We start from the raw sequence: 26,508 nt of genomic DNA, 5'->3' as shown, positions 1-26,508 counted from the left end.
CCCAAAAAGGTCAGCGACCTGAAATGTTAATTCTGTTTCTCTCTCCAGAGATGTTGCTTGACCTGCTGATTATTTCCAGCGTTTCGTGTTTTTATTTTAAATGACAATATTGGCGATTTGGGGGTTACTTTTGCCAGCTGTAAGTGGTTGATTGGCATCCTTCCATCGAGAAAGAAGATGGACACGCAGCAAACAATCCATTTAGGTGGACTGTCTTCTCTTGGTACAGCTTTGCTGATGGCTGTGAAGGCAGGTTCTGCCACAAATGCCACACGTGAAGCTACCAAGTGACGCTGTGAGTTGTTTTTGATGTTGACGTCTGTGGCCATGCTGTTGTAACAACTGGTCGTCGTGGTAGTGCACACCAGTCCACAGGACGTGTCGCCATTTCCCTCTTTCGCCAGCAAGTGACTCTCAAGTGCGATAGTCAACATTTAAGGCCTTCATGTCATGCTTGCAAGCATCCTTGAAGTGGAGCTTTGGGCGCCCCGGCTACCTCAACATACAGAAGGTCTTTGGGTACGAGACCATCTTCCATCCTGCAATGCATTATAGGTATATCCTGGCAGGACAAAATCACAAATGTGGCAGTCCTCTCAAAAGGCAGAGCTCCCAAATGTGTTGGCACTAAACAAACAGAGGCAGCTTTGGTGGATAGGAAAGCTCCAAGTACGGTGATGGATATTAACAGCCAGGTGGACACTTTGTGATGTCGAGATTCTCTGCATATTTATGAAGCTAATTAAGATATAACAGTCAAAAAATTGCAGTACAATCATTCAATTATATTCAGTAATATCAAATTGCAAGATAATATGCAGGTACACCAATATAACTTTTCATTTAAGATTTTTCAAAAACTGTATTATAATCTTCCAGAACATTCTACATATTCAGAAAACCTTGATTTGTATTGAAGTAATGGAAACATGCTCTAATTATAACCAACATATTCCTGAGTACTCTGTTCTGATATTGCTTTAACTGCTGGAGTACTAATTAACACGCTGTTGAATATGTAAATAATTTGCTATACATCATTGCAGGAAGTGATGCCAGCCACCATGTGATACAGTGGTTGGAGCAGTGTTACTCAACAGTCAGCACGTGTATCTTACAGCTCTCCTGTAATTCTGTTATATTGTAATAAAGAAGCCTTCATTCAACTTACCGTTCATCCTCAGAGTGTTTGGTATGTTTGTATTAAGAACCCAATAACACAACATTATCCACCGCTCAAATAGCATCTACATTACTGAGCAACTCAAAATATTTCTTCAGCTTTCCACCAACAAGGAATTACAGAAGGAACGACATATTAATATTGTAATAGAACAGTACAGCACAGTACAGGCCCTTCGGCCCACGATGTTGTGCCAAACCTTTAACCTACTCTAAGATCAAACTACCCTTCATTCTACTATCATTCATGTACCTATCCAAGAGTCGCTTAAATGCCCCTAATGTATCTGCTTCTACTACCACCGCTGGCAGCGCATTCCACGCACCCACCACTCTCTGTGTAAAGAACCTACTTCTGACATCTCACCGAAACCTTCCTCCAATCACCCTAAAATTATGCCCCCTGGTGATAGCCCTTTCCACCCTGGGAAAAAGTCTCTGACTATCCACTCTATCTATGCCTCTCATCATCTTGTAACCCTCTATCAAGTCACCTCTCATCCTTCTTCGCTCCAATGAGAAAAGCCCTAGCTCCCTCAATCTTTCTTCGTAGGACATGCCCTCCAGTCCAGGCAGCATCCTGGTAAATCTCCTCTGCACCCTCTCTAAAGCTTCCACATCCTTCCTATAATGAGGCGACCAGAACTGAACACAATATTCCAAGTGTGGTCTAACCAGGGCTTTATAGAGCTGCAGCATAACCTCGCGGCTCTTAAACTCAATCCCCCTGTTAATGAAAGCCAACACACCATACGCCTTCTTAACAACCCTATCAACTTGGGTGGCAACTTTGAGCGATCTATGGACATGGACCCCAAGATCCCTCTGTTCCTCCACACTACCAAGAATCCTGTCTTTAAGCCTGTATTCCGCATTCAAATTCGACCTTCCAAAATGAATCACTTCACACTTTTCCAGGTTGAACTCCATCTGCCACTTCTCAGCCCAGCTCTGCAACCTGTCAATGTCCTGTTGCAACCTACAACAGCCTTCCACACTATCCACAACTCCAGCAACCTCCGTGTCATCGGCAAACATGCTAACCCAGCCTTCCACTTCCTCATCCAAGTCATTTATAAAAATCACAAAGAGCAAAGAACAGATGCTTGTGGAACACCACTGGTCACCGAGCTCCATGCTGAATACTTTCCATCTACTACCACCCTCTGACTTCTATGGGCCAGCCAATTTTGTATCCAGACAGCCAACTTTCCCTGAATCCCATGCCTCCTTACTTTCTGAATGAGCCTACCATGGGGAACCTTATCAAACGCCTTGCTAAAATCCATACACACCACATCCACTGCTCTTCCTTCATCAATGTGTTTTGTCACATCTTCAAAGAATTCAATAAGGCTTGTGAGGCATGACCTGCCCCTCACAAAGCCATGCTGACTGTCTCTAATCAAACCATGCTTTTCCAAATAATCATAAATCCTGTCTCTCAGAATCCTCTCCAATAATTTGCCCACTACCGATGTAAGACTGACTGGTCTATAATTCCCAGGGTTATCCCTATTCCCTTTCTTGAACAAGGGAACAACATTTGCCATCCTCCAATCATCCGGTACTACTCCAGTGGACAGTGAAGACGCAAAGATCATCGCCAAAGGCGCAGCAATCTCTTCCCTCGCTTCCCGTAATATCCTTGGGTATATCCCGTCTGGCCCTGGGGACTTATCGGTCCTCATATCATTCAAAATTTCCAGCACATCCTCCCTCTTAACCTCAACCTGTTCGAGCATATCAGCCTGTTCCACGCTGTCCTCACAAACGACCAGGTCCCTCTCACTAGTGAATACTGAAGCAAAGTATTCATTTAGGACCTCCCCTACCTCCTCCGACTCCAGGCACAAGTTCCCCCCACTATCCCTGATCGGCCCTACCCTCACTCTGGCCATCCTCTTGTTCCTCACATAAGTGTAGAACGCCTTGGGATTTTCCTTAATCCTACCCGCCAAGACTTTTTCATGTCCCCTTCTAGCTCTCCTAAGTCCATTCTTCAGTTCCTTCCTGGCTACCTTGTAACCCTCTGGAGCCCTGTCTGATCCTTGCTTCCTCAACCTTAAGTAAGCTTCCTTCTTCCTCTTGACTAGCTGTTCCACATCTCTTGTCATCCAAGGTTCCTTCACCCAGGCCAGCATTTATTGCCCATCCCTAATTGCCCTTGAGAAGGTGGTGATGAGCTGCCTTCTTGAACTGCTGCAGTCCATGTGAGGTAGATACACCCACAATGCTGTTAGGAAGGGAGTTCCAGGATTTTGACCCAGTGACAGTGAAGGAATGGCGATATAGTTCCAAGTCAGGATGGTGTGTGGCTTGGAGGGGGAATTGCAGGAGGTGGTGTTCCCATGCATTTGCTGCTCTTGTCCTTTTAAGTAGTAAAGGTCCCGGGATTGGAAGGTGCTGGGTAAGGATCTTTGGTGCGGTGCTGCAGTCCATCTTGTAGATGGTACACACTGCTGTCACTGTGCATTGGTGCTGGAGGGAGTGAATGTTTGTGGATGGGGTGCCAATCAAGCGGGCTGCTTTGTCCGGGATGGTGTCGAGCTACTTGAGTGTTGTTGAAGCTGCACCCATCTAGGCAAGTGGACAGTATTCCATCACAGTCCTGACTTGTGCCTTGTAGATGGTGGACCGGCTTTGGGGAGTCAGGTAGTGAGTTACTCGCCGCAGGATTCCTAGCCTCTGACCTGCTCTTGTAGGCACGGTATTTATATGGCTACTCCAGTTCAGTTTCTGGTCAATGGTGACCCCCAGGATTCAGCAATAGTAATGCCATTGAAAATCAAGGGGAGATGGTTAGATTCTCTCTTGTTTGAGATGGTCATTGCCTGGCACTTGTGTGGCACAAATGTTAACTAGCCGCTTATCAGCCCAAGCCTGGATATTGTCCAGGTCTTGCAGCATTTCTACATGGACTGCTTCAATATCTGAGGAATCGCGAATGGTGCTGAACATTGTGCAATCATCAGTGAACATCCCCAATTCTGACCTTATGACTGAAGGAAGGTCATTGATGAAGCAGCTGAAGAGGGTTGGGCCTAGGACACTACCCTGAGTAACTCTTGCAGTGATGTCCTGGAGCTGAGATAATTGACCTCCAACAACCACAAAGGGAGTTGCTCTTTCAGAGAGCTGGTGCGGACACGATGGGCCGAATGGAATCCTTCTGCACTAATGATTCTCTGATTCTGTGAACCATCTTCCTTTGTGTTAGGTTTGACCAACCTGGGGAGAGTTTTCCCCTCCCGATTCCCATTGACTCCAGTTTTACGAGGGCTCCTTGATGCCATACTCGGTCAAATGCTGCCTTGAAGTCAAGGGCAGTCATTCTCACCTCACCTCTTGAATTCAGCTCTTTTGTCCATGTTTGAACCAAGGCTGTAATGAGGTCAGGAGCTGAGTGGCCCTGGCAGAACCCAACCTGAGCGTCAGTGAGCAGGTTAATGCGAACTAAGTGCCACTTGATAGCATTGTTGACGACACCTTCCATCACTGGGTGATGATTGAGAGGAGACTGATGGGGCGGTTATTGACTGGGTTGGACATGTCCTGCTTTTTGTGTACAGGACATACCTGGGCAAATTTCCACTTTGCCGGGTAGATGCCGGTGTTGTAGCTGTACTGGAACACCTTGCCTAGGGGCACGGCCGGTTCTGGAGCACAGGTCTTCGGTACTATTGCCGGAATGTTGTCAGGGCCCATAGCCTTTGCAGCATCCAGTGCGTTTCTTGATATCATGTGGAATGAATTGAATTGGCTGAAGACTGTCAGCTGTGATGCTGGGGACTTCAGGAGGAGGCTGAGATGGATCAACTCTGCACTTCTGGCTAAAGATTGTTGCAATGCTTCAGCCTTATCTTTTGCACTGATGTGCTGGGCTTCCCCATCATTGAGGATGGGGATATTTGTGGAGCCATTTCCTCCAGTTAGTTGTTTAAATGTCCACCACCATTCACGACTGGATGTGGCAGGACTGCAGAGCTTAGATCTGATCTGTTGGTTATGGGATCACTTAGCTCTGTCTACCGCATGCTGCTTACACAAGTAGCCCTGGGCTGCAGCTTCACCAGGTTGACCCCTCATTTTGAGGCATGCCTAGAGCTGCTCTTGGCATGCCCTCCTGTACTCTTCATTGAACCAAGGTTGATCCCCCAGTTTGTTGGTAATGGTAGAGTGGGGGATATGCCAGGCCATGAGGTTACAAACTGTGGTTGAGTACAATTCTGCTACTGCTGATGGCCCACAGCGCCTCATGGATGCCCAGTTTTGCATTGCTAGATCTGTTCAAAACCTATCCCATTTAGCACAGTGGTGGTGCCACACAACACAATGTAAGGTATCATCAACGTGAAGACGGGATTTCATCTCCACAAGGACTGTGCAGTGGTCACTTCTACCAATACTGTCATGGGCAGATGCATCTGTGGCAGACAGATTGGTGAGGTCAAGGTCAAGTATATTTGATGGAGGTGTTCAAAATCAAAAGGGTTCTGAACAGAGTAGATAGGGAAAAAATGTCCCCGTTGTGAAAGGGTCAAGAACCAGAGGGCACCGATTGCAAGTGATTGGTAAGAGAATCAGAGGCGACATGAGGTAAAACATTTTTACGCAGTGAGTGGTTTGGATCTTGAATGCACTGCCTGGGACTGTGGTGAAGGCAGATTAAATTGTGGCTTTCAAAAGTGAATTGGATAATTACCTGAAGAAAAAAAAGCTGCAGGGCTATGGGGAAAAGGTAAGGGAATGAGATTAGCTGAGTTTCTCTCGCAGATAGCCAGCACAGACATCATGGCCTGAATGGTCTACTTCTGTGCTGTAACCATTCTATGATTGTATAAATTTACTTGTGTAAATTAAGGTGTGCACATTCCTCCAGTATTACTAGTTAGGAGGATACATAACCAAGTGTTACAAAATATCATACAGAGGCTTGTTCAAATCACTAGGCTGCTAAATCTAGTAATCAGATCAGCTGCATTTATTTCAATACCAAGTCAGCACAGCTATATTGTTGTTGTAATTTCCTTCCAAATACTTCAATTGTGTTTGGAAGCACTAACAGCAAGTGTGTTTCTCAATTACAAAGGTCTGAAAACGCCATGAAAACATATTAAATCAGGAAAAAAATATTTCTTTAATTCTGTCACTGATACTGTAATAAGATATTCCCCTCTGAAAGATAATGATATCCTAAAACTGGTCTGTTTGAACATTTTGCTGTTTTTGCAAGTATTAAGGTCTTACCTTTTTTAATGTTTGTTCTTGAAGTCAGCATTCAAATTCAAGTCTTATTTTTATTCATCCATCTACTCCCTGACTTTCACCCATTCACATAAGTTACCATAGCTGTTATCAATCTCAATTGCTAAACCACCAAGATTTTGGAGTATCTATGGGCCACACTATCCCTTGGCCAAAGGTTGTTGGGACCAATATTGCCTTGCTGAGACTAGCACAGCAAAGAATTGACCCCAAATAGTGCACCATGTAGTACCTTTATCCTTTGCACAAGAATTACTTTGTACACCAAAATATTTTTTCCCTGTGGCTCCAATAGTATCTTACTCTCCAATGCTTCTTTCATTTTTGCTTTGTTGTTGGCAGCATGATACCAGATGATTTCCAGTGCATCATTTGAATGGATTCTTCTTTGGTTAAGGAAGTACTCCACTGCATTTTCTCCACCACCATCTAACCAACAAAATAACTTTACATTACCATATGACAAAGTAATTAGAAAGAGAAAACACATCCTCAGGACATCCTAAAATATTTCACATGAAGTAATAATAGGACTAGGAGAATGAGAGGGGAGTTGAGAAGTTTTTTTTCACAAAGAACATTGTAAGAAATTAGAATGCCTTATCACAAGTGACTACTCAGGCACAGACTAAAATATAATTTTAAAAGGAAATTGAATAAAGGCAAAAAAAATATATAAAAGGATAGGGAAATAGGATTAAAATACTTATAGTCAGAAAGAACAAAGGACTTGCAATTATATAACATCTTTCATGACCATGGGATGTCCCAAAGCGCTTTACAGCTGATGAAGTACTCTTTAAAGTCTTCTTTGGCCTCCTTATCTCGAGAGACAATGGGTAAGCGCCTGGAGGTGGTCAGTGGTGTGTGGAGCAGCACCTGGAGTAGCTATAAAGGCCAATTCGAGAGTGACAGGCTCTTCCACAGGTGCTGCAGAAAAATTTGTTTGTCGGGGCTGTTACACAGTTGGCTCTCCCCTTGCGCTTCTGTCTTTTTTCCTGCCAACTGCTAAGTCTCTTCAACTCGCTACACTTTAGCCCAGCCTTTATGGCTGCCCGCCATCTCTGGCGAACGCTGGCAACTGACTCCCACGACTTGTGATCAATGTCACAGGACTTCATGTCGCGTTTGCAGACGTCTTTAAAGCGGAGACATGGACGGCCGGTGGATCTGTTAACAGTGGCGAGCTCGCTGTACAATGTGTCTTTGGGGATCCTGCCATCTTCCATGCGGCTCACTTGGCCAAGCCATCTTTAAAGTGTAGTCACTGTTATAATGTAGAGAACTTGGCAGCCAATTTGCACACAGCGAGGTCTCACAAATGGCAATGTGATAATGGTTTCTGTGATGCCGATTAAAGGGATAAATATTGGCCAGGACACCAGGGATAACTCTCCTGCTCCTCCTCAAAATACTGCCACAGAATCTTTTATGTCCATCTGACAGAGCCTCTGTTTGAGGTTTCATTCGAAAGTCAGCACCTCCGATAGTGCAGCACTCACTTCTTACTGCACTGGAGTGTCAGCCTTGGTTTTTGTGCTCAAGTGAGACTTGAACTCAACCTTCGGTCTCAGATGCAAGAGTGCTATCAACTGAGCCATGACTGACACCCTAGTTGAAAAGTGGACACAGGCACAAGTGCAATGGATCCCTTCTGTGCTCTAATTTGTATGAAATACAGGGAAAGATTAACAGGGCTCAAAAAAATCTACACCAATTATGCAACAAAAAAGCAGGGAGACTGTGGTGTAGTAGTAATGTCAATAAACTAGTAATCCAGAGTCCCAGGGCAATACCCTGAGGACATAGGTTCAAATCCCACCACAGCAGCTGGTGAAATTAAAATGTAATTAATAAATTCAACTGATTAATGAAAAATCTGGAATTGAAAGCTAGTCTGCGTAATGGTACCATGAAACTATCATCGATTGTCATAAAAAAACATCTGGTTCACTGATTTCTTTTAGGGAAGGAAATCTGTCATCATCTGGTCTGGCCTATATGTGACTCCAGACCCTCAGCAATGTGGTTGACTCTTAACTGCCCTCTGAAATGACCTAGCAAGCCACTCAGTTGTCAAGAGCAATTAGAGATGGATAACAAGTGCTGGCTTTGCCAGCGATGCCCATAGCCCATGAAAGAATAAAAAAAGCTTCAGGCAGCCACAAAGATAACACCTGCCAGTGAGAAGAATGTTGCTGCTACGGTATTTTGTCAGTAAATTCCAATATATTTATTTCATTAAATGATGAGAAGTAACTGAAATGGTCACAGAGGCAGCTTTCTGATGATACATTATTAGTAACGCTGGCATGTGAAACCTGAGCATCTCCCATCTCGAACCTCTGAACATTGTCTATCTGACAATGCCTCAATTACTTACGTACTGCCACTGGTCATTCAAATGTAATGATACAGGAATGGGATTGCACTGACATTAATTCACTGGTGTGCAACTATGGTAATGAGCCGTAAATGATGTAACATCTACTCCACTGCCAGCTCCTTTGAGTCCTCGAATGCGACTGCCATTACCAGATACAATGGTAATGCTAAGGCCCCATAAGCCAAAGAAAATGCAAAGCAATTACAACCACAGCAACCTGCATTTATATAGCTCCATTAATGTAGTAAAATATCCCAAGGCACTTCACAGGAGTGTTATCAAACAAAATTTGACATTGAGCCACATAAGGAGATATTAGGACAGATGAGCAAAAGCTAGGTCAAACAGGTAGGTTTTAAGGATCATCTTAAAGGAGAGAGAGATATATGGAGGCGGAGAGTTGTAGGGAGGGAATTACAGAGTTTAGGGTCTTGGCAGACTGATTTCAATCTCACTTCGAAGAGCTGAAACCTGTCATAGCCGCTAAGCGCATTGCATTGCTGAACTACAAGAAAGCCCACAGCAAGTTAACATCCGTAGCACTTAAAACAGCCAGAAGCGCTGCACAAAGAACAGCAAGGCGCTGCGCAAATGACTACTGGCAACACCTATGCAGTCATATTCAGTTGGCCTCTGACACCGGAAACATCAGAGGTATGTATGATGGCATTAAGAGAGCTTTTGGGCCAACCATCAAGAAGATCACCCCCCTCAAATCTAAATCAGGGAACACAATCACTGACCAACGCACGTAAATGGACCGCTGGGTTGAGCACTACCTAGAACTGCACTCCAGGGAGAATGTTGTCACTGAGACCGCCCTCAATGCAGCCCAGCCTCTACCAGTCATGGATGAGCTGGACGTACAGCCAACAAAATCGGAACTCAGTGATGCCATTGATTCTCTAGCCAGCGGAAAAGCCCCTGGGAAGGACGGCATTACCCCATAAATAATCAAGAGTGCCAAGCCTGCTATACTTTCAGCACTGTTGAACTGCTTTGCCTGTGCTGGGACGAGGGAGCAGTACCTCAGGACATGCGCAATGCCAATATCATCACCCTCTATAAAAACAAAGTTGACCGCAGTGACTGCAACAATTACCGTTGAATCTCCCTGCTCAGCACAGTGGGGAAAGTCTTCATTCGAGTCACTTTAAACAGGTTCCAGAAGTTGGCTGAGCATGTCTACCCTGAGGCACAGTGTGGCTTTCGAGCAGAGAGATCGACCATTGACATGCTGTTGTCCCTTCGCCAGCTTTCATTGATCTCACCAAAGCCTTTGACCTCGTCAGCAGACGTGGTCTCTTCAGACTACTAGAAAAGATCGGATGTCCACCAAAGCTACTAAGTATCATCACCTCATTCCATGACAATATGAAAGGCACAATTCAGCATAGCGGCGCCTCATCAGACCCCTTTCCTATCCTGAGTGGCGTGAAACAGGGCTGTGTTCTCGCACCTACACTGTTTGGGATCTTCTTCTCCCTGCTGCTCTCACATGCGTTCAAGTCTTCAGAAGAAGGAATTTTCCTCCACACAAGATCAGGTGGCAGATTGTTCAACCTTGCCCGAAGAGTGAAGACCAAAGTACGGAAAGTCCTCATCAGGGAACTTCTCTTTGCTGACGATGCTGCATTAACATCTCACACTGAAGAGTGTCTGCAGAGCTTCATCGACAGGATTGCGGCTGCCTGCAACGAATTTGGCCGAACCATCAGCCTCAAGAAAACGAACATCATGGGACAGGACGTCAGAAATGCTCCATCCATCAATATCGGCAACCATGCTCTGGAAGTGGTTCAAGAGTTCACCTACCTTGGCTCAACTATCACCAATAACCTGTCTCTCGATGTAGAAATCAACAAGCGCATGGGAAAGGCTTCCACTGCTATGTCCAGACTGGCCAAGAGAGTGTGGGAAAATGGCGCACTGACACGGAACACAAAAGTCCGAGTGGATCAAACCTGTGTCCTCAGTACCTTGCTCTACGGCAGCAAGGCCTGGACAACGTATTTCAGCCAAGAACGACGTCTCAATTCATTCCATCTTCGCTGCCTCCGGAGAATCCTTGGCATCAGGTAGCAGGACCGTATCTCCAACACAAAAGTCCCCGAGGTGGCCAACATCCCCAGCATATACACCCTACTGAGCCAGCGGCGCTTGAGATGGCTTGGCGATGTGAGCCGCATGGAAGATGGCAGGATCCCCAAGGACACATTGTACAGCGAGCTCGTCACTGGTATCAGACCCACCAGCCGTCCATGTCTCCGCCTTAAAGCCATCTGCAAACGCGACATGAAGTCCTGTGACATTGATCACAAGTCGTAGGAGGCAGTTGCCAGCAATCGCCAGAGCTGGAGGGCAGCCATAAAGACGGGGCTAAAGTGTGGCGAGTTGAAGAGACTTAGCAGTTGGCAGGAAAAAAAGACAGAAGCGCAAGGGGAGAGCCAACTGTGTAACAGCCCCGACAACCAATTTTATCTGAAGCACCTGTGGAAGAGTCTGTCACTCTCGAATTGGCCTTTATAGCCACTCCAGGCGCTGCTTCACAAACCACTGACCACCTCCAGGCGCTTACCCAATGTCTCCCGAGACAAGGAGGCCAAAGAAGAAGAAGTAGAAGAGAAGAGGGTCTTGGCAGTTGAAAGAATGGCTGCCAATAGAGGAGCAATTAAAATCGAGATGCGCAAGAGGCCAGAATTGGAGGATTGCAGAGATCTTCGAGGATTGTAAGAGATTAATAGTTGTAAAAGAAAGAGTTTTTCGGGCTGGATGAAGGTTTATAGTGGAGTTCCAGGGGTCAGTGTTGGGACCCTTGCTTTTCCCGATATATATTAATGACCTAGACCTTGTGTTATGACCGAGGCAGGAGGAGTGCACTGTTTATTCTCATTCCACTTCTCCACAGGTCACAACATATATTTATATTTGTACCCACTTACCAATACAGTCAATCATCGACTCTATTTTTTATCCCAGAATAAAACACACCAACCAGGTTTCTTTAATAAACAACAAAATCATCAGTTTTTTATAAAACAAGGCTTAACCAGTAATGCAGCAAAGCATAAACACACAGATTGTAATATTAAAGTTCCCTTTTTACCTTAGTCGCTCACACACACACACACATAGGTTAACTAGAAAAATAACAGGGATTTTTATCTTAGAGCTCTATTACAAAAAAAACCGAAAAAAAAAACACTTGGGTTAAATATTTGCTAATTCTTGAAGAAAAAAAGAGAAGATATGGAAAGATGTCCTTTGTTTTGGTTTGGTGTCCCAAATGCTGTCACTGGGATCTCCCTAGAATAGTTCTTTTCAGGCAAAGTTGAAGATATGCTTGGGTAGGCTTTCCAGGAAATGCAGCAACAAAGGTTTCAGAGACAGGCCTTACAGCAGAAATGCTGCAACAGTTTCAGTCTGCTTCTTACACTTGCTTCTCAGCTTCTTGAGAGATGGAAAACTAGCAGGCTTTTTTAAACTGCTGGAACAGACTGTGTTGGAGTGGTTTGTTCTTGGCAAGTTTTCTCCAACTGACTTTTCAAACCATTGTCCCTATCCCAACTCACTGTCCAAAGCAAAACTATAAACAATGCCAGAAGAGGCAAGCCTCCTGACCTCTATAAATCTTGACCTGTCACTTCTCTGTAAACATCTTCCCCAAGTCAAAAACAACCCCTGCTGGGTAACTATTTGAAAACAGGTGCCTTCCAGTAACTGTTCATTTTCAAAGCCAGACCTCTGTGACCCTGGTAAAAAGTCATCCATGGAGTGAGTCTTTTCAGTTTTCAAAAAATAAACCAATGTCCAGCTGTAAAATACATGAGTCCTCAAAAAGATACTTAAAAATATAGAGGCACTTGTAATACTTGGGCACAATTTCAAAGTTTGCAGATGATATGAAACTTAGAAGCATTGTAAACTGTGAAGAAGATAGTGTAGAACTGCAAAAGGACATAGACAAGTTGGTGGAATGGGCGGATAGGTGACAGATGAAGTTCAATGCAGAGAAATGTGAAATGATTCATTTTGGTAGGAAGAAAATGGAGAGACAATATAAAATAAAGGGTACAATTCTAAAGGGGGTGCAGGAGCAGAGAGACCTGGGTGTACATGTGCACAAGTCATTGAAGGTGGCAGGACAGGTTGAGAGTGTGGTTAATAAAGCATACAGTATCCTGGGCTTTATTAATAGGGGCATAGCGTACAAGAGCAAGGAAGTTATGTTGAACTTGTATAAGATATTAGTTCGGCCTCAGCTAGTGTGTCCAGTTCCAGGCGCTACACTTCAGGAAAGATATGAGGGCTTTGAGACAGTACAGAAAAGATTCACAAGAATGATTCCAGGGATGAGGGACTTCAGTTATGAAAATAGATTGGAGAAATTGGGACTGTTTTCCTTGGAGAAGAGAAGGCTGAGAGGTGATTTGATACAGGTATTCAAAATCATGAGGGGTCTGGACAGAGTAGATAAGGAGAAACTGTTCCCACTCATGAAAGGATCGAGAACGAGCGGGCATAGATTTAAAGTAAAGGGTAAGAGAAGCAAAAGCGACATGAGGAAAAACTTTTTCACACAGCGAGTGGTTAAGGTCTGGAATTCAATGGCTGAGAGTGTGGTGGAGGCAGGTTCAATTGAAGCATTCGAAAGGGAATTAAATTGTTACATGAAATGGAAGAATGTGGCGGGATATGGGGAGAAGGCAGGGGAATGGCACAAGGTGAATTGCTCTTTTGGAAAGCCGGTGCAGATACAATGGGCCGAATCGCCTCCTTCTGTCCTTTAACTATTGTGTGATTTTGTGATTACAGTGATCAGGAAGGACAAGGCCATGGAAGTATTTCAAAACAAGGTTGAACATTTTTAAATGGAGATGTTGCTGGACTGCAAGCCAATGTAGGCCAGCCAGCACCAGGGTGATGGGCAAATGGGACTTGAGAGTTAGGATACGCGCAGCACATTTTTGGATGAGCCGAAGTTTATGTAAAGTGGTAGATAGGAGGCTGGCCAGGTGAGCAGTGAAATACTCAAGACTCGAGGTAACAAAGGTGAGGATTTCAGCTAATTCAAGGGCGGAGACAGGCAATGTGAAAGTAGGTGTTAATGGAGCAGATATATGGTTAGAAGCTGATCTCAGGGTCAAATATGATACTAAGGTACTGAACAGGACGGTTCAGCCTCAGGCAGTTACCAGTGAAAGGGATAGAGTTGGTGGCGGGGACTTAAGAAAATGGCTTTATTCTTCCCAATGCTTAGTTGGAGGCAATTTCTGCTTATCCAGGACTGAATGTTGGACACGCAGTGACGAATTAGAGACAGTGAAGGGGTTAAGAGGTATGGTGGTGAGGCAGAGCTGGCTGTCGTAACGTACATGTGGAACCTGATGGTATCTGGATGATGCTGCTGTAGGGTTGCATGTGGATGAGAAATAAGATAGGGCCAAGGATGGATTCCTGGAGGACTCCAGCAGTAGCAGTATGAGAGTGGAAAGAGAAGCCATTGTAGCTAATGCTCTGGCTAGAGACCGGGTAGGTAACAATACAATAATAACAGAAAGTGCTGGAAATACTCAGCTGGTCTGGCGGCACCTATGCAGAGAGAAGCAGAGTTAACGTTTCAGGTCCGTGCCCACTCATCAGAACCAGTTCACAGACCTGAAATGTTAACTCGCTCTCTTCGCAGAAGCTGCCAAACCTGCTGAGTAGTTCCAATACTTTCTGTTCTTACTTTAGTTCAATTCAGCATCTTGGTGAGCTCAAATGGAGCGGCCTGATGCACCTGCCGCTTGCCACGAGATCACACCAGCTATTGCCCCAATGTAGTGAAAGCGGCGGCGGCCCCGCCGGGCTTTGCTCGGCCACCCCACCCCGTTCAGGTCCACTCCTCCCCGGCTCCACCTCCGCCAGGCTCAGCTCGGCCGCCCCCTCGCCCACCCCCACCCCCACCAGGTCCACTCCTCCCCGGCTCCACCTCCGCCAGGCTCAGCTCGGCCGATCTTGGCCGCGGGGATCCGCTCATCTTTACTCGCAGGATGACGCTGTACTAAGGCCATCCTCAGCCCCACGAGCTTTCAAATGCCGTGTCTAGCGGCGAGGTTCAACTTTAACTAGTAATTCAAAATAAAATTGCTGTAAATACTCAATCGACCAGACAGCAGCTGTGAGGATATTACTACTTACCTCGCTTGTAGCCTTCCATCATTCGCCAGCCGCACAGGAACAGCAGCTGACACCGCCCACTGCTTGCGTAGGTCAGCGTGCCCGAGGGCGGGGCTATCCGGACAGCTGGGATTTGTAACAGGGAACCCAAACTATTTAATCCAACTTCTGTCCGCCTTAGTGGTTATGTTCCTCATTGGCAGTGGTCATAATCTCATTCTGTTCTTGCATCCTTTTTCTATCTTATTCTCTCAACCACATATCTAACCTTTTCTTAAATGTTGACATGAATGTCATTAACTGTAATAGTGCATTCCACAGCCTTACAACCCTGTATCAATGTTTCTCTCGCTGCCCGCCCTCAATCTTTTCCATGTATTATTGCGTCTATGTCTTCCTCGACCTCTCAATCGCTACAAACAGTCGCTTCCTATCTGTCTCATCCCTTCATAAATTTTTAAACAACTCTATTCAATTAGCTCTGCTGCTGTAATGAAAATGGTGCCAATTTTTCAAGTTTTCATAAGTCCTCTATAGGACACGCAGTGAACTTGCGCTGTATTTTGTTTTGCATGAACAACTTGCGTTGATTTCGGGATTTTAACACAGGAAACAACCCAAGGTCCTTCGCAGGTGTAATCCAGCAAAAATGGATGCCAAGACAAAGAAGGAGATGTTAGAAGGGATGACCAAAAGCTTGGTCAAAGTGGTGGGTTTTAAGGGGGACCTTAGAGGAGTGGGAGGTGTGGGTCTTTAAGGAGGAAATGCCAGAGGGTGGAGGACAAGATACCGGAAGGTATAGCCATTGAAGATGCAGCCAAAGACAGAGGAATAGAGAGTACAAGAAGGATCGCAGGGCGAAGCCATACAAGGATTTAAACATGAGGATGACAATTTTGAGTAGAGGCACTGAGAGTCTGGGGGTGGTGAGGGGAATTGTAAGTTAATATACACCAGGAAGGACAGGCTGATAAGTGAGTGGGACATAGTGCAGGATAGGATAGCAGCTAGCAGAGTTTTGGATGAGCTGAAGTTGAAGGAGGTTGGCCAGGCGAGAATTGGAACAGTCAGTTCTGGAGGTGACAAAGGCTTGGCTGAGAGTTTCAGCAGAGGCAAAGGTGGATGTAAGTGACCTTTGTGATGGAGAGAATATAGGAACATTACAGAAATAAGCCATTTAGTCCGTAAAGCCTGTTCTGCCATTCAATGAGAATACAGCTGATCTGTGATCTAACTCCATATATCCGGCTTTCCCCATATCTCTAATACCTTTGGCTAACAAAAATAGCATCTATTGTCATTTGTGGAAGAAAGTTCCAAAAGAACATTCCAAACTCCTACTGCCCTTTGCATGAAGAAGTGATTCCTAATTTCACTCCTAAAAGGTCTGGCTCTAATATTTTGACTAGGTTCTCCTAATCCTAGACTTCCCAACCAGTTGAAATCATTTCTCCCAATCTACCCTATCTGTTCCCCTTAATATGGGGTTGGAAACTCAACTTGTGGCTGAAAAAGACACTGGTTGTGAATGGTCTTGTTCAGCCTGAGAGAGAGGGCAAGAAGGGGATGGAATCAATAGCAAGTGTACAGAGCTTGTGGAGGGGGTCAAATTTGATGGCATGTCTTCCTAAAGTTTATCTGGAGCAGACTGCACTTCATCGAAGACTGGATGTTGGACAAGCAGTCTAACAACAGAGGCAGTGGGAAGGTTGAGGCAGGTGGTGCAGAGATGGAGTCGGTTGTTGGTGGAAAAAAGGGACATGCACCAGAGATACCCGAGTGGATGGTTCCAATCAGTGATAAAGAAATTCATGAGTTCCTTGCACTTGGAAGTGAGAATGGAGGGGCCAGGTTCGATGGGCCATATGGTCTACTCCTGCTCCTATTTCTTGTGTTCTTGTCAGAGATTTAAGGAGATGATTGGTAGTGGAGAAAAGAAACCGGGTGTTATCTTGGATAACCCTGAAGTAGTGCGCCATTTTGGAAAACGAGAGGGAGGCCCAGTAGCACTTTGTGTAGTCCTTACCCGATTTAGTGATGGATGGCTAAAGTAGTTGTGTGTCAGATATGCTCAAGTCACAACTCACCTTTTCTTGGGTTGTTGAATACGATGTGGATTGCTTTTTTCTGGGAGCCAGCACAGGCACATTGAATCAAGTAGCCACCTTCTGTACTGTAAAAGCCTATGCTTTTATGAACTTCCAATTAACTTGGGATATCACTTGCTTAAAAATATCAGATTGGTCAATCAAGAAATACCTCTTTTGTAACCATGCTGACTACAATTTACTAGGTTACTTTCATAAGATAATCTTCAAGTTTGTTCCAAATGACCAATTGTTATTAAGGCTAGGGGTCCTATTTTTTTCCATATCCAAACTTGTCTTCATTGGATGCTTAGATGTGCATATATTAGAGCCTCCTGGGCCACATCTAAGATTTAAATCAATATTTCTATAAATGTACTTGTATCTTCTGCTGCTGCTACTATAAGATCTTGATGATGTGATTTAAAATTTATCCAAAGATGCAGGAGTGCTACAAACAGCCCTTCCCAAACATCCAGACCTACAAAATTCAAGAACAGGATTAAGCAATGAGGAAGAAATTTAAGCACAAATAGAACAGTGTTGCCTATGCAGCATAACTCTTTACAGCCCAGATATGGCCCTCAAGTTATAGTTATGACCTCCCTGGCCAGATGTTCCCCCACATGGAAGAGCAGAGAAAAAATGGCTATCATATGGGATGTTCTCACGAACCTCATGCCAAGAAATCAAATATGGAATTCAGAAGAAACTTCTTTACCCAGAAAGTGGGGAGAATGTGGAACTGGCTAGAGGCAATAAGTACAAATGCACTAACAGGAAAGCTATACAAGTATATGAGGGAGAAAGGATTGAGTGGAGAATAAATCCTGCCATGGAGTGGTTGGACTGAATGTCCTGTTTCTGTGCTGTGTATTGTCACGGAAACATGCTATGCCCAATGATGATTTTTTAATCCACCAGCTGGAAAAAAGGAACAGATAAAAAGTGACTACTAGCAGCTAAGATAGCCACCCTAATTTGCATCACTATATTCCACATTGCAATGCATCGAGGTGGCCACAAGTTGTCTGCCCACTTCCTTCAAGAACAATGACCTGGGGAATCAGAGTGAACTACCTATCCTTCTCCTATTAGCAAGCCATTAAGGCAATCGCTTGGGATATTAAACTGGTGGAGATGAACCACTCAAACCTGATCACTTGACCAATGGGACCCAAGTTGAGAGAAGGGAATTTCTAGACATAAACTAATTAAGTTGCAAGAGGGAATACACACTGATAGCTATCATGTTGAATCATTGGGTGACAGTTATGTGACAGGTCCACCATCTGTGTGTTTAAGCTGGTGTTTTCTCTACAGCAACCAGACAAGCAGCTAGACACCGACAAGAGAAGACCCAAGTGGGGTCCCTCCTCCCTCTCCAGTCCGCCTTGCAAGCTTCAAACCCTGTCTGATGGTCGTAGCCACCTAGGCCTATCACTGCTGCAGTAAAGGAAATCATCTGCATCACTGTCTCCAGGAGAACCACCAAATCAGCTGTCCACATATGCAAACTGGAAGCCTCAGGACCACCGAATTCAGCCTGAAGCCAGCCGAGTCACTAACCTCCACAGACTGTATATCCCTTTTTATTGCTCCAGACTCTAATCTGACCAATCTATCCTTCCCTACTCTGTAACCTGTGTGTGTTTGTGAACCTCAAGTGTGTGTGTAAGTTGGAGCATATTTTATTATTTTTCTTAGATTGGTTTAAGTACAATAAAGCTAACCTCTTTTTTTTTGTTAAACTCAAGAAAACCTGTCCAATTGGTTCTTTTTATGATCATAGCATGTAAGTAGTTAAACACTCTCTGTATTGGCAAATATATCCACATTAAAAAAGAAATAACTCATTTGTGGTCAAACAAGGAGAGGGACAAGAGGGGAGCCCTTCGACCCCTCTTTACCTGATCGTAACAATATTTTATGTAATTCTTTGCATTAATCAGTCAAGAGTAGGGTTATGTCCATTCTTTCAGCTGAAGATAGTAAAGGCAAAGACCACAAAAAGGGAGAAAAATAATTTGCAAATATAACAATGGATGAGACACAAAATACTTTTAGCTTGCATTCAACGCAATTACTCCAGTCAGTAACTTTTAACAATTCTGAATGTTGCTATATCAATTATTCTCCTTCCACATTTTTAAAAGATATTCTATGATAGTACTGAACAAAATGCATAACCAGGAGAAAGTTAAAGATATTAACATAGTTATACAGTTGAAATAGGTAAAGAAATCTAGGGTTGGTTTAATTATTCATTGTGGTTTTATAAAAGCACATTAGGGAAGTTTATGTAGCAAGCTGTGCAACAAGAGACAAAAGCACGATATTTTTTTCCTATGGGTAATCAGATTTCTATATCTTATTTAATTTCCAAACATGATTTTCCTATGCAGTCATTTTCCCATCTTCATAGTACCAAACTTGACAGTATATAAAACTATAAAAACCATACAAAAATAAATACATTCCTAGAGAAAGAGTTTAAGATTAACTGTTTAATAAGTGTCCCTAAAAAAAAATTGAAGCTAATTCCGAAGAATATTTGAATAGAATTTCCAAAAAAAGCAAAGGCATTACAAAATAACACCAAGTGTAATAGAAAAATAATCATTTTAGATTGGCCAATAGCTCAAATAAAGCCCCAAAATAGCCCATGTCTTTTAAGGTCCGTCTCATATGTAACACAAACTTAAAACGCTTGACACTTATCACCAGAAGTTTTAAATTATACATCCGTTTTACAATTTAAAAAGAGGCAAGGGACAAGGATCCCACCACCAGTAACCAGTATTTTATAAAAATGCTTTGTTTTATAAATTTACTAAAAACTAATTTTAAAGCAAGCAGACCAGTTGAAGATAAAAAGAGATTTAAAAACAATGTGACAGTGCATTTGCTTTGCTGAATGATAAAATCCTCAATGCCATTTTCCTACGCTATCCCCATATTCCTTGATGTAACTAGTATCCAGATATCTATCGATTTCTATCTTGAACATGCTCAATGATTGAGCTTCCACCGTCCTCTGGGGTAGAGAATTCCAAAGGTTCACCACCTTCTGAGTGAAGAAATTCCTCCTCATCAGAGTCTTAAATGGCTTACCCCTTATTCTGAGACTATGTTCCCTGGTTCTAGACTCACCAGCCAGGGGAAACATCCTGTCTACATTCACCTGGTCACACCCTGTAAGAATTTTGTAAGTTTCAGTTAGATCACTTCACATTCTTCAAAACTAGAGAATGCAGGCCCAGTTTCCTCAATCTCACCACATAAGACAATCCCACCGTTAATCTGGTGAACCTCCGTTGCACTCCGTGTGGCAAATAAAGGCCGGCTTGGGTCTGCAAATGAAACCCGACCCGAGCCTGACAGAACCATTTCCGACCCCGACCCGGCCCGAGTCCTTCCATTTTTTCCCGCGCCCGACCCGACCATCAGTTAACCTACCTTCCATTTTTCACTTTGTTGCTGATCTGCACAAGCTTAAAATAACAAAACCACCTTTCCAGTCAAAAAATTACATTAACTTTGGAGCCACTTACCTGAGGTTGTGATTGAGGGAGTCCGACCCGACCCGAGCCGAGCTCGAAGGCCGGACCCGGAAGTGTGACCCGACACATGTCGTCAGTTCAGGTTGGGTAGCTGGCCTTTAGTGGCAAATATATCCATCCTTAGAAGAGGAGACCAAAACTGTACACAATACTTCCGGTGCGGTCTCATCAAGGCTCTGTACAATTGCAGCAAGACTTCTTTACTCCTGTACTCAAAACCTCTTGCGATGAAGGCCAACATACCATTTGCCTTCCTAATTGCTTGCTGCACCTGCATGCTGGCTTTTAGTGATTCATGAACAAGGACACCCAGGTCCCTTTGGACATCACTTTCCAATCTCTCACCATTTAAGAAATACTCTTTTTGTTTTTTCTACTGAAGTGGAGAATTTCACACATTATATTCCATCTGCCATGTTCTTGCCCATCCAATTAGCCAGTCCAAGTCCCCTTGAAGCCTCCTTGCATCCTCCTCACAACTTACATTCCCATCTAGCTTTGCGTCATCAGCAAATTTGGAAATCTTACATTTGGTGCCCACATCCAAATCATTTCTTTAGATTGTGAATAGCTGTGACCCCAGCACTGATCTTTGCGATACCCCATTATTGACAGCCTGCCATCCTGTAAATGACCCATTTATTCCTACTTTGTTTTCTGTCCTTTAACCAATTCTCAATCCGTACCAGTATATTACCCCCAATCCCATGTGCTCTAATTTTGTTTATTAACTTCCTTTGTGGGACCTTATCAAAAGCTTTCTGAAAATCCAAATACATCATCTACTGGTTTTCCTTTATCTATACTACAAGTAACATCCTCAAAAAACTGCAATAGGTTTGTCAAACATGATTTCCATTTCATAAATCCATGGTGACTCTGCCCAATCATATTATTTTCTAAGTGTCTAGTTATCACATCCTTTATAATAGATTCTACCATTTTCCCTACTACCGATGTCAAACTAACAGGTCTGTAGTTCTCCATTTTTTCTCTCCCTCCTTTCTTAAATAGATACTATTCAGTCTGTAGGAACCTTTCCAGAATCCATAGAATTTTGCAAGATAACCAGCAATGCATCCACTATCTCTATAGTCACTGCCTTCAAAACTCTGGGTTGTAGCTCATCTGGTTCAGGGGATTTATCAACCTTCAATCCAGTTAATTTTGAGAGTACTACCTCTTTATTAATACTATTTCTTTCAGTTCCTCATTTTCACAAGTCCCTTGGTTCCCTAGTATTTTGGGAGATTTTCTATATCTTCCTCTGTGAAGACAGACACAAAGTAATCATTCTGTTTCTCTGCCATTTCTCTATTCCCCATTATAATTTTACCTCTCTCCACCTGTAATGGACCCACATTTGTCCTTGCTAATCTTTTCCTTTTCACATGACTAAAGAAGCTTTTACAGTCTGCCTTTATGTTTCTTGCTAGCTTGCATTCACATTCTCTTTTCCCTTTCTTTGTCAGTTTCTTGGTCATCCTTTGCTGGATTCTAAATTGCTCACAACCCTCGGGCTTACCACTTTTTCTGGCAATATTATAAGCCACTTCCTTTAATCTAATGTAATCTTTAACTTCTTTTGTTATTGTTTGTTTGGTTGATTCATCTTTCCTGTTGGGTTTTTGTGTCTTAGAGGAATGTATATTTGTTGTAGACCATGTGATACTTTAAAAAAAATATCTGCCATTGCCCGTCTGTCAAATCTTTGAGTGTATTTTCCCAATCCACCATAGCCAACTTACCCCTCATGCCTTCATAGTTTCTTTTGTTCAGATTTAAGACCCTAGTTTCAGAATGAACTATATCACTTTCAAACTTAATGTAACATTCTATCATATTATGGTTACTATTTCACAAAGACTCCTTTACAGCAAGCCCCTCTCATTACACAATACTAAATCGAAAATAGCCTGATCCCTAGTTGGTCCTTCAACGTACTGCTCCAGAAACCCATTTCGTACACACTCTGGGAATTCATCCTCCACAGCATTAGTGCTGATTAGGGCTACTCAGTCTATATGTAAATTGAAGTCACTCATTATTACTGTATTACCCATGTTAAATACACCTCTAATTTCCTGATTTATATTGTACCCAACATACCACTACTGTTTGGCAGCGTATAAACAACTCCCACCAATGTTTGCTGCCCCTTGCTGTTTCTGAGCTCCACCCAAATTGATTCTATCACAGAATCGTTACAGTGCAGAAGGCAGCCATTTGGCCTATTGTGTCCACACTGGCTCTCCGAAAGAGGAATTCCCTCAGTTCCATCCCCCTGCCTTCTCACCATAACCTTGCACATTCTTTCTTTTCATATAACTGTCTAATTCCCTGTTGAATGCTCCAATTGAATCTGCCTCCACCAGGTTCTCAGGCAGCGCATTCCAGACCTTAACCACTTGTTGTGTGAAAAAGTTTTCCCTCGTGTCACTTTTGCTTCTCTTACCAAATATTTTAAATCTGTGCCCTCTCGTTCTTGATCCTTTCACGAGTGGGAACAGTTTCTCTCTATCTACTCTGTCCAGACCCCTCATGAATATGAATGCCTCTATCAAATCACCTCTCGGCCTTCTCTTCTCCACAGAAAAAAGTCCTAACTTCTCCAATCTATCTTCATAACTGAAATTCCTCATTCCTGGAACCATTCTTGTGAATCTTTTCTTTACTCTCTCCAATACCCTCACGTCTTTCCTAAAGTGTGGTGCCCAGAACTGGACGCAATACTCCCACTGAGGCCGAACTAGAGTCTTATACAAGTTCAACATAACTGCCTTGCTCTGGTACTCTATGCCCCTATTAATAAAGCCCAGGATACCATATGCTTTATAAACCACTCTCTCAACCTGTCCTGCCACCTTCAATGATTTATGCACATATACACCCAAGTGCCTCTGCTCCTGCAGCCCCTTTAGAATTGTACCCTTTATTCTATATTGACTCTCCATGTCCTTCCTACCAAAATGAATCACTTCACATTTCTCTGCATTGAACTTCATCTGCCCATTCCACCAACTTGTCTATGTCCTTTTGAAGTTCTACACTATCCTCCTCACAGTTCACAATGCTTCCAAGATTTGCATCATCTGCAAACTTTGAAATTGTGCCGCGTACATCAAGATCTAGGTCATTAATATGTATCAGGAAAATCAAGGGTCCCAACACTGATCCCTGGGGAACTCCACTACAAACCTTCCTTCAACCCGAAAAACATCAATTAACCACTACTCTGTTTCCTGTTACTCAGCCAATTTCGTATCCATGTTGCTATCGTTCCTTTTATTCCATGAGCTATAAGCTTGCTCACAAGTCTGTTGTGTGGCACAGTATCAAATGCCTTTTGAAAGTCCATGTACACCGCATCAACAGTATTGCCCTCATGAACCCTCGCTGTTACCTCCTCAAAAAACTCCAGCAAGTTTATTAAACATGATTTTCCCTTAAGAAATCTACGCTGGCTTTCCTTAATTAACCTGCATTTGTCCATGTGACGATGGATTTTGTCCCAAATTATTCTTTCTAGAAGTTTTCCCACTACCAAAGTTAAACTGACTGGCCTGTAATTACTGCGCTTATCTTTACACCCTTTTTTGAACAACGGTGTAACGCTTACAATTCTACAGTCCTCCAGCACCACCCGAGTCTAAGGAAGACAATCGAACTTATTAGCGAGAGGCAGCATGGTTTTGTGAAGGGGAGGTCGTGTCTCACTAATTTGATTGAGTTTTTTGAAGAAGTGAAAAAGATGATTGATGAAGGAAGGGCAGTGCATGTCATCTATATGGACTTCAGTAAAGCCTTTGACAAGGTACCTCATGGCAGACTGGTACAAAAGGTGAAGTCACACGGGATCAGAGGTGAGCTGGCAAGATGGATACAGAACTGGCTCTGTCATGGAAGATAGAGGGTAGCAGTGGAAGGGTGCTTTTCTGAATGGAGGGATGTGACTAGTGGTGTTCCGCAGGGATCTGTGCTGGGACCTTTGCTCTTTGTAGTATATATAAATGATTTGGAGGAAAATGTAGCTGGTCTGATTAGTAAGTTTGCGGACGACACAAAGGTTGGTGGAGTTACGGATAGTGATGAGGATTGTCAGAGGATACAGCAGAATATAGATCGGTTGGAGACTTGGGCGGAGAAATGGCAGATGGAGTTTAATCCGGACAAATGTGAGGTAATGCATTTTGGAAGATCTAATACAGGTGGGAAGTATACAGTAAATGGCAGAACCCTTAGGAGTATTGACAAGCAGAGAGATCTGGGCATACAGGTCCACAGGTGACTAAAAGTGGCAACGCAGGTGGAATAAGATAGTCAAGAAGGCATACGGCATGCTTGCCTTCATCGGTCAGGGCAGAGAGTATAAAAATTGGCAAGTCATGCTGCAGCTGTACAGAGCCTTAGTTAGGCCACACTTGGAATATTGCGTGCAATTCTGGTCACCACACTACCAGAAGGACGTGGAGGCTTTGGAGAGGGTACAGAAGAGGTTTACCAGAACGTTGCCTGGTCTGGAGGGCATTAGCTATGAGGAGAGCTTGGATAAACTCGGATTGTTTTCACTGGAACGATGGAGGTGGAGGGGTGACATGATAGAGGTTTACAAAGTTATGAGCGGCATGGACAGTGTGGATAGTCAGAAGCTTTTTCCCAGGGTAGAAGAGTCAGTTACTAGGGGACATAGGTTTAAGGTGCGAGGGGCAAAGTTTAGAGGGGATGTGCGAGGCAAGTTCTTTACACAGAGGGTGGAGTGCCTGGAACTTGCTGCCGGGGGAGGTGGTGGAAGCAGGTACGATAGCGACGTTTAAGAGGCATCTTGACAAATACATGAATAGGATGGGAATAGAGGGGTGCGGTCCCCGGAGGTGCAGAAGGTTTTAGTTTAGACAGGCATCAAGATCGACGCAGGCTTGGAGGGCCGAATGACCTGTTACTGTGCTGTACTGTTCTTTGTTTGTTCTGTGTTGTGAGAAGAGAGAATTTATAATTGCCATGGGACTTTCTTGGAAATTTTCTATTTCATTTTGAACCTTAAAAGCCAGTGGGTTTGGACTAAAGCAGGCAATTGGAATTTGAGATGGACCTGCCAGGAGATCAGAAAAAGAACGAGACAAGTATTACCTCTCTGTAAAGAATCTTTGCTCTTGAAAAGCAAAAGTTTGTATGAAGTGGTACTGTTGCCTCCTGAATTTTGAATAAACCCTGAATATTTGAAGAAACCTTGCATCTTTAAAAGGGCTTTGGCATCGAATCAGAGAACTGACACCTGTTGCTACACACCTGATGGAAGACCTAGGTGAAGCCTTCTACAGTTGCATTTCTTTGAACGCCTACCCAAACAGACTGTTCATCAACCTCACCTGGAAAATTTCTAGTGGCAGCCAACACCTCAGCAAACCAAAGAACTTCCTTCCAGATCATTGCAGTCTAAGTTTTTTTAATTATTCCTTTTATTCCTTTGAAACAGCTGTAAACAAAAATCCTTTTTCCAAGTTAACCGGTTTTTGGAAGTATTGTGTGTGCGTGAGGGCTAGAGAAAAAATAAGGAGCTGTAATATCTTAATTTGCGTATGTATTTACTTTATTATTGGTTAAGACTTGGTTTTATAATAAACAGATAATTTCTTTGTTGTTTATTAAAGAAACCTGGTTGGTGTGCTTTATTCTGAGGACAAATAGAGCATTTAATCGGCTATTTCAGTGAGTGGTAAAATTTATTGATATGCTGTGACCTGTGGAGAAGTGGGACTGAATTAACAGTGCACTCCTCCCACTTCGGTCGTAACAAACTGCAGAGCACTGGAGAACTCCCAAAAATCCCACAGAGGGTGATAGAGCCAGAAGAGTTTAAAAG

General features: G+C 43.5%; 1 protein-coding gene across 4 annotated transcripts in view; it reads right to left on the bottom strand.

Annotated features, from left to right (window-relative positions):
• The window catches only part of fam151b (family with sequence similarity 151 member B), a 33,805-nt gene extending 18,724 nt beyond the window's left edge, over positions 1-15,081 (bottom strand). Inside the window, exons 1-2 of one of the 4 annotated variants that reach the window (XM_068029590.1) lie at positions 15,020-15,081; positions 6,754-6,879 (exon numbers count right to left, since the gene is read on the bottom strand). In XM_068029590.1, the coding sequence (XP_067885691.1) occupies positions 6,754-6,879; positions 15,020-15,041 (148 nt within the window). In that variant the 5' untranslated portion in view covers positions 15,042-15,081. The other 3 variants (XM_068029593.1, XM_068029594.1, XM_068029592.1) reach the window with 3 other exon arrangements.
• Between the last annotated feature and the right edge of the window lie 11,427 nt (positions 15,082-26,508).

Source organism: Heterodontus francisci, chromosome 4 (genome assembly GCF_036365525.1).
Source record: "Heterodontus francisci isolate sHetFra1 chromosome 4, sHetFra1.hap1, whole genome shotgun sequence".
Lineage (NCBI taxonomy): Eukaryota > Metazoa > Chordata > Chondrichthyes > Heterodontiformes > Heterodontidae > Heterodontus > Heterodontus francisci.
Note: the sequence above shows the minus strand (reverse complement) of the source record. Positions and strands in the feature narration are given on the sequence as shown.